Raw genomic sequence first — 8,328 nt, forward strand, 5'->3', positions numbered from 1 at the left:
TTTGTGTGAGAGAGATGTTACGTAATGTTACTCAAATTAAAGATATTTAACAGATATTTTGATTTAAATTGATCTAATCAAATTGATTTGTTGAATTTTAGATCGTGTAATGGTGAGTAGACAGTTGCGGATTAATTTTTTTTAATTCACATAGTTTTAGACGAATGGCAGATTTAAGATTCCTTTGGCTGTAACCGAATCGTCAAACCGCGAGCACCCCTAGTAATTTGTAAGATTTTGTATTTTCAATTGAAAAAGATTTTAAATATTTTGTTGTATTTTCAATTTGAAAATTCTTTTATCAAATGACAAGTGTTGATATTTGGTATTTTTGTGTAGAAAATATAAGACTTAATTTTGTCATTTTTTAAAAAATCAAATTAAATAATTTTTTAATTAAAAAAAGTAATAAAATAATTTTGATAACGCATGATTTTCTTATATGTATTTATTATTAGTATTTGACAATTTACTTAATAATCCTTTAATTATGTTGAGTTGAATTGTTATTTAAAAAAATATTAACAAGTTATACTATGTTCAAAATTTACTAAGTTTAAACAATAAACTGATTCACTTCTATTCATTAATCCGCCAATCTATATCTGTCAATTTTATAAATAGATGCGGATTAATTTTTTTTCAATCTCTTAATCTGGCGGACATATAATGTACCTGTTTGGCAGAGCTTAATTACAGCTTATTTCAGCTTTTAGCTTAATTTAAGCTATTTTGATGTGTTTAGTTTAGCTTATAACTTATAGCTTATAGTTTTTTGGAAGTCAGAAATCAGCTTATTTTTTGAGTGGAGCAGGAAATGCTTTAAGAATAAGTTGAAAATCAGCTTAAGCTGAAAGTTATAAATTATAAACTGTTGAGACATAAATTATAAGTACTTTTCCTCAACTCTATTAAACAGGGCAGTGAGTTAGTAGAGGTTATCTGCCAGTAACCAAACACCCTAACTGAAATCATGAGGAATGAGGGGGACAGATGAGTCTGGTGCTTTTGGACTTTTTCTTTTGGGATTATACCTAATTTTGACTGACAGACGGATGAGGGAGATTGATATCATTGAACATCATGTGGGCCCTTCTTCCACCAAATTCTCATAAATTCATTATTTTGTGGGATTTGTTGCTTTTTTTCTTTTTCTTTTTATGAAAAGTAAATAATAATATACTTTTAAAATTTTCATATAGATTTTATAATCAAAATAATATGACAATAATTATTAAAAATAGAAAAAATAATAACAAATATTTTTATTATAAATTAAAAATTATATAATGTCACATCATTATATTTAAAATTTATATATATATATATATATATTATATTATTTCCCATTTTTTTAGGCGGAATTGATTGTCCTCTCCATGTTGAATTAATCATTATGTTGGGTTCGGAGTTTATAAAAATATTTTTAAATTTTTTTAATTTTATATGTTTAGTGATTTTTATTGTAATTAATTGTGTTTATCTTTTAGATTAATTTCTATTGATACACTTAAAAAGTATAAAATGTATATATATTTTTTTTAAAAAAAATTATTGAATACAACATAAAGAGATATAAGGGTTTGTGATTCACTTGAGATATGATCACGTGGTATTTCAGGACCAACTAATAATTTTTTAAAAACTTGTGAATATTTCAATAAATTAAGCAGTTTAAAAATACATACAAATAGTGTACTGTACAGGGGCCAAGATGGGAATAGTACTTAGGTTGTGTGGTTTGGTGAGATTTAAAGATAAAATTTTAAATTGTGAATGATAAATAATTAAATCACAATTTGAGCAATTTTACTTTGTTAATTGATTAAAGAATAATTTAAACAATGATCAAACAGTACATATATATAACACTAATTAATTTTACATAATATTTTTTATATATAACACTAAATTATAATAAATTTCACATATTAAATTTCTCTTATACTTATTTTAATATTGCATTAGAAGGAATATATATATATATATATATATATTAATTATAACAGAGCGAAATAATTTCAAAAGTGAATTACAAATTTTAAACTCCGGATCAAATTAACTCACAATTAACAGACACATCAGTGCAAATTGAGTGAATCAGTGTAGAATCAATGTAGATTAAATGATATTTTGCAGAGTCTAGATAGGACCACTAGTTCTTTTGTATGTTCTCAATAGAACAATACGGGCTTCTTGGGTTCCACATTTGTCACGCTGGGTTCCACATTTGTCACCCAAAAGGAGGAGTTATTGGTTCGTCTACAATAGTGTCATGTGTGATTGATAAAAGAGATAAAATTTATAATTTTATATTAAGTAATTGAAAAATATAAGGAGATATTGTGTTTGCCCTCGAACATGACTATCACGTGATATTCCAAGACTAACCAAAAGGACACATTAGTCCTTTCTAATTTATGAAAACACAACTACGGAGAAAGATCTATTTTGCCAATTGATTTAAAAGTCAAATTTTAAAATTTTTGACCTTTTTGTGTTATATTATCTTTTTATTTTTTACATATATTTTCAAATAAAATCAAAAAAATTAAAAAATTAATTTTTAACTTTTACTACTCAAAAGCAACCAGAGCAAAATTAATCGTAGTTTATGACGAATGGGATGCAAGTTTTAAACCTAATAATTAAACTACACAGTGTGAAAAAGCAAAGAAAACCTAGAAAAAACAAAAGAAAGAATCGTACCATCGAACGATTAAAACAAATCAGACAAACCATCGAACGGCGGAAAGAAGACGATTCTTTTTTAGCTATTCACAAGGCACACGTTGTTAACGTACGTATCCCCGAGTCTCACGAGGGTAAAATTATCATATTATCCTTAAGAAATGAAAATTATAATAGAATAAATATCTGGATAATGTTAAGAATATTAAATTTTTATTAAATGAATGAATAAATATCTCATAAGGTGTGGTACTCATGTGAGACATTTATTTATTTATTTGGTTGAAAATTTGGACTTTATAACATTTTCCAAAATAGCCTGACAGTGGTTGTCAGAGAAAATAATCAAAAAAAAAATAATATTACAAATATTAATAATTAAAATATACTTTCTTCATTCCAAAATAATAATCCCTTTTGAAAAATTTAAATTTTTTTTAGTATAATTATTGCACTTAAAAAAATTTAATTTTTCAAAATTATCGTTTGATAATACATTTTTTTGAAAAATATCAATTGTCATAGTTGTACTTTTTATATTGTTAATGAATTTAAAATAAGAATAAAATAGAAAATTCAAATTATTTAAATCTTTAATTTTTGAAAAGTGACAAATATTTTAAGATAATAAAAAATAAAATAATAGATTAATATTTTGAAACAGAAGAAATATATATATATATATATATATATTTTATTACTGTGTAATAATTTTTAAAAAATACCACTGAACGATAATTACTTAAGAAAAACAATTTGCTAAAAACGTTATCTTTTTAGTTTTTTAGTTTTTTTAACCAAAGAAATTAGCTTGTCAAAAAAGCTATTAAAAAATTAAAAAGTCAAAAAATTAACTTTTTATCAATTTTTTTAAATACCACATAAATTACCAAAAACTTTGATTATGATGACTGGACGGTTCAGGTTAGATCCATGGATTCGTTACTCTCTCACTTCAATCATTCACTCAAATAAGTTTGTGAAAAGTTGGTTAAAAATTAATTTTTTTTTATTTTTTAATATCTTTTAAAAAAATTATAAAATATAGAGCAATGATATAATTTAAAAGAAAATTTATTCAAAAATCCTATTTTTTGAAAAGTTGAACCATTTAGTCCTAAAAAATTTTTTATGCACCATTTAGTCCCATTTTTTTGGTAATGTTGTTTACTTAATTTTTATTATTTTACAGGTTACAATTGTACCCCTTTTTGGGATCTTTGTTTCCTAAATTGATGGGGGTCGGTTTATTGTTTTGGGAGATTGGTAATGTAAGGCCTAGTTTGGAAAGACTAAATAAGTGCACTTTTTGACTTTTTATGAAATATGGATTGGGTTTGGGTTGGGTTTGAAGTGATGTGTTAGAGAGGTGATGTGACTTAAATAAGATGATGTGACTTAAATAGGATAGTGACTTTTTGACTTTTTGTCTTTTTTCAATCATGCCAAACTTGACCTAAATGTATGCACGGGTTTGGAAAAACGAGATTAGTGGAGTGGTGGATGCTCATTGTTTTTTCCATTGGTTCAGAGTTTTCTCTCCCTGTTTTCTGCCTTTTTCGACTGAACAGAACGTCTCAGTCTTTCAAGAACAAGTAACATTATGCTTTTTTTTTACCTGTGGCTGTTTCATATACCTGCAGCACAATGTTTGTTGATGTAAATATTGTTATATTGGTTGTTTTCAATGTCAATGGGTGTTGTTGTTGTGTAGATGAATGAATAAGGTATTTTTTGAAAGTGGGTGAAGTGTAGGAGTGTTGTGTATGTCGTGCATGTTATGGATTGATTTTAATTCTCTGTTGTTGCCAAATAACCAGCAAAAATAAGTGTTTTCGGTACATGGTTTATGTGTTTTTGTTCCCTTTAGTGTAATGTTTGTTCATGGTTTTTGGTTTTAAAATTTTTTATTTGGGTGTTTTACTGCCAAAGAGTGTTTTTTTTTTTTTTTTTTTTGGAATTGGTTCAATGTGTAAGGTATTTTTTAAGTGTGTCATGTAATGCCAATTGTTATGTTATTATTTACTAATTGCCGTACGCGTTATCCGTCTAATGGTTCGATTACGGGTTGCGTTACAGGTATGGATGGTGTGCTGTTGTTGTGCACTTACGGGCAAACAAATGTTGTTGCCTGGTTACATCACGCGATAACATTCACACAGCTGGTCGATGATATTTGTGGGAAGTTCGACGACATGGTACGGGATGCGGTGTATATGTTATGGGATGTTCCCGGGTATAAGAGGTTTAAGGTTGATAGCGGTGACGATATCCAAAACATGTTGTGCCTTGTGAAGTCATTTGGGCTGAACCATTTTGATGTTCTCATTCAGCTCCGGGATGTTCCGGTTGGTGGTAACTGCGGGGGTGCATATTGCAATGAAAGTCAGAAGTCGAATTTTGGTAAACAGACGTCCGGTATGGATGATCAGACGGATCTGTTACCAACATATGGTCCTAATAAATCAAAGACGTTCTTGTCTGCTCAATGGGCATTCGGGATTACCCATGTTGGACAATGTTTCGTCGGTGGTGCTAATGAATTTCGGGAAATATTATGCAAGTATGCCGTGGAATGCGGGTTTCAATTCAAGTATTTGAAGATTCACTACGCCAAAACAGGGCATTAACGGCGGTAACGAAAACCGCCGTTAAAGGTACTATTAACGGCGGTAACGAAAACCGCCGTTAATACCGCCGTTAATTTATCATTAACGGCGGTTTCATTACCGCCGTTAAAAAAACCGCCACTAAAATGTCTTTAACGACGGTAATGAAACCCTCTATTAACGGCGGTAATAAAACCGCCGCTAATGCCGGCCTTTAACTGCGGTAACAAAACCGCCGTTAATGCCCAATCATTACCGCCGTTAATGACGGCGGTCTTTGCCGGCGGAGCTCCGGCGAAACTTCGACGTGCTCCGGCGAAACTCTGGCAAGCTCCGGCGAAACCATCTATAATAAAGTAAAAGTAATGTTTAAATATTTATTTAGGAAATATATTTCATGAAGAGTGGCTATGGCAGAATGGTTGGTGTGGGTGGATGAGAGGTCTTGGGTTCAAAACTTGGGGAGTGCAAGAAGAAAGAATTACTTTTTGAAAAAATCTGAACCTGTTTACGGTGGTAAAAAACCGCCGTTTTTGGTCCTATATTACCGCCGTTTTTGGTCGACTTTTAACGACGGTAATTTATCTTTTTACGACGGTTATACTTTTTCCGACACGTGCATAAACGGCGGTAACGAAACCGCCGTTAATACCGCCGTTAAAACGTTTAACGGCGGTTTTACAACCTTTAACGGCGGTAAAAAACCGCCGCTAAAGCCCAATTTTGGCGTAGTGATTGATTCAGTTCGCATTATGACAGTTTGTAAGTTTGCAGGGTCCACAGGATGCACGTGGTCGGTGCATGCGAGGGTGTTGTCATCGAATGGGATTTTATGTGTTAAGAAGTTGGATAGTGTGCACAGTTGTGGAGCTGCTGTTCGAACACATACAAACCCACGTACGGGGTCCGATTTGGTTTCAAGCGTTGTCGTAGATCGGGTGCGTGCTCAGCCACTGACGCGTTCTACGGACATTGTTTTTGATATGAAAAATGACTACGGTTTGGATATTAGCTACCGGGCTGCGTGGTTAGGGGTTGAGAAAGCGAGAGGTGAAGTCTATGGAGATCACGCTATGTCATTCGACCAACTTAGGTGGTATAGTGATTCCATTATGGAAAAGAACCCAAATAGTTACATTAACCTTGAATTTCACCAACAAACTGGGAGGTTCGTTCGATATTTTATATCCTTCTGTGCATGTATAGATGGGTTCAAACATTGTCAGCCATTACTTTTCTTGGACGTCACATTTTTGAAAGACAGATTCAAGGAGAATTTGTTAGCTGCTACCGCGAAAGATGGCAATAAAGGTGATGCATCAAATTTTTTCCCTTATTTTCTACTTAAAAAAAATTGGCACATTTCAGTTCCGATTATATTTTATGAAACTTTTACATTTCAGATATGTACTCCATGATGTGTACTCCAGATATGGCTTTGTCTTCTATTTTTTGCAGGGTTATTTCTGGTGGCCTTCGCAATTGTTGACTTTGAAAATCAACAAAATTGGGAGTGGTTTTTACGGAATCTTAAAGAAGTCGTGGGTGACGGGCGTACGTTGACGTTCGTATCTGATCGTCACGCGGGTCTTTTGCAATATATGCCAATTATTTTCCCTTCAGCACATCATGCATTTTGTTTGCTACATCTGCAAATGAATTTGAGAGACCGAATGAAATACGTTAATGCATCTCGTAAAGTTGGGTTGATGCGGAAGCTCCAAGAATGTGCTTGTGCGCCTACTATACCATCTTTTAATAAAAAAATAAAGGTGTTAAAAGAGTGTAGCCCGGCTGTGATTGAAAACTTCTTGAACGACTTGCATCCATCCCACTGGGCTAATGCGTATTTCATGTAAGTTTGATTGTACCCCTTCTGTATAATACTTTAATGGCTTCATTTTTTTTTAATTCATTATATACGCTAACATGCTTAGCAGTTCGTTTTTTTAAAAAATAAATTCGTGTTCAATTTTACTAACCCTTTTCAAGGGGCAACGTTATGGTGAGATGTGGTCGAGCGCAGCTGAATCTTTTAACAACTGGATACGGGAGGCGCATCATCTTCCAATTACTAGGTTGGTCGACATGGTTAGGGGTCAAATAATGGAACAAATGGCTGAGCGTAGAGTCAAGGCAAGGGAGTGGACCGGCGTATTATGCCCGAAAATGGAGAAGAAATTGGTCACGACGTATAATGACAGTAGGGGTTGAAGTGTTAATCAGGTTGATGACAATGTTTACGAGGTGCACAATCAGCCCTCTGTTTTGGTTGATGTGGTAAGACGATCGTGTTCATGTTTCCAGTGGTAGCTAAATGGGTTTCTGTGTTCTCATACTGTTGTCACTTTCCGTAATAGTGGACGGAATATATATGATTTTATTGAAATGTACGATCGTATTGACGAGTTCAAAGCTTCGTATAGTGGAACAATATTTTCAATTCCAACTGTTGAGAAACCGGCATTTACGCCCAACGATTTTATGATAGCGCCCCCAAAGGTGAAGCGTTTGCCTGGCAGGCCGAAACGTAAACGAATTCCGTCAAAGGGTGAGGTTGTGCAACGGATCCAATGTGGTCGGTGTGGAAAAATTGGCAACCCTAATATGAAGACATGTAAGGAGCCAATTTAGTAATGTCACAACAAGTTTATTTTCTATGTCGGTTTGTGGGTGTTTTTCCAATTCATTGAACTTCGTACATTTTCTCTTTTTTTACAACATTGTTTCCTGTTGATTTAAATTCGGACATCACAACGGTTTCATGATGTGATAACTAAATATGGAGCGCGCATGTTAGTTGTTTTCGCATGTTACCACATTTTTCTCAGACGCATTGTGCCCTACCACCTGACACTACATTTAACATTTCGATTAAATTTTGCAAAACCACAATACCCAACAACATTTTCTTTCCTCACCAATACGTACAATGTATGCTGTGCATTTACTATTACACCCAATTCTAATACATTAATATGTTAAAAACATTTTATTGCCTGTTCGTGGTGCTTCACGGATCACATGA

At 32.6% G+C, this 8,328-nt stretch overlaps 1 protein-coding gene across 1 annotated transcript; it reads left to right on the top strand.

Moving 5' to 3' along the window:
* Positions 1-6,052: 6,052 nt before the first annotated feature.
* On the top strand, positions 6,053-7,934 carry LOC145795615 (uncharacterized). Its single transcript, XM_082880445.1, has 3 exons — positions 6,053-6,611; positions 6,759-7,155; positions 7,661-7,934. The coding sequence occupies exons 1-3, from the start codon at positions 6,053-6,055 to the stop codon at positions 7,932-7,934; spliced, it is 1,230 nt and encodes a 409-aa protein (XP_082736571.1).
* Positions 7,935-8,328: the final 394 nt, after the last annotated feature.

Source organism: Camellia sinensis, chromosome 7 (genome assembly GCF_055761805.1).
Source record: "Camellia sinensis isolate YWXY chromosome 7, ASM5576180v1, whole genome shotgun sequence".
NCBI lineage: Eukaryota > Viridiplantae > Streptophyta > Magnoliopsida > Ericales > Theaceae > Camellia > Camellia sinensis.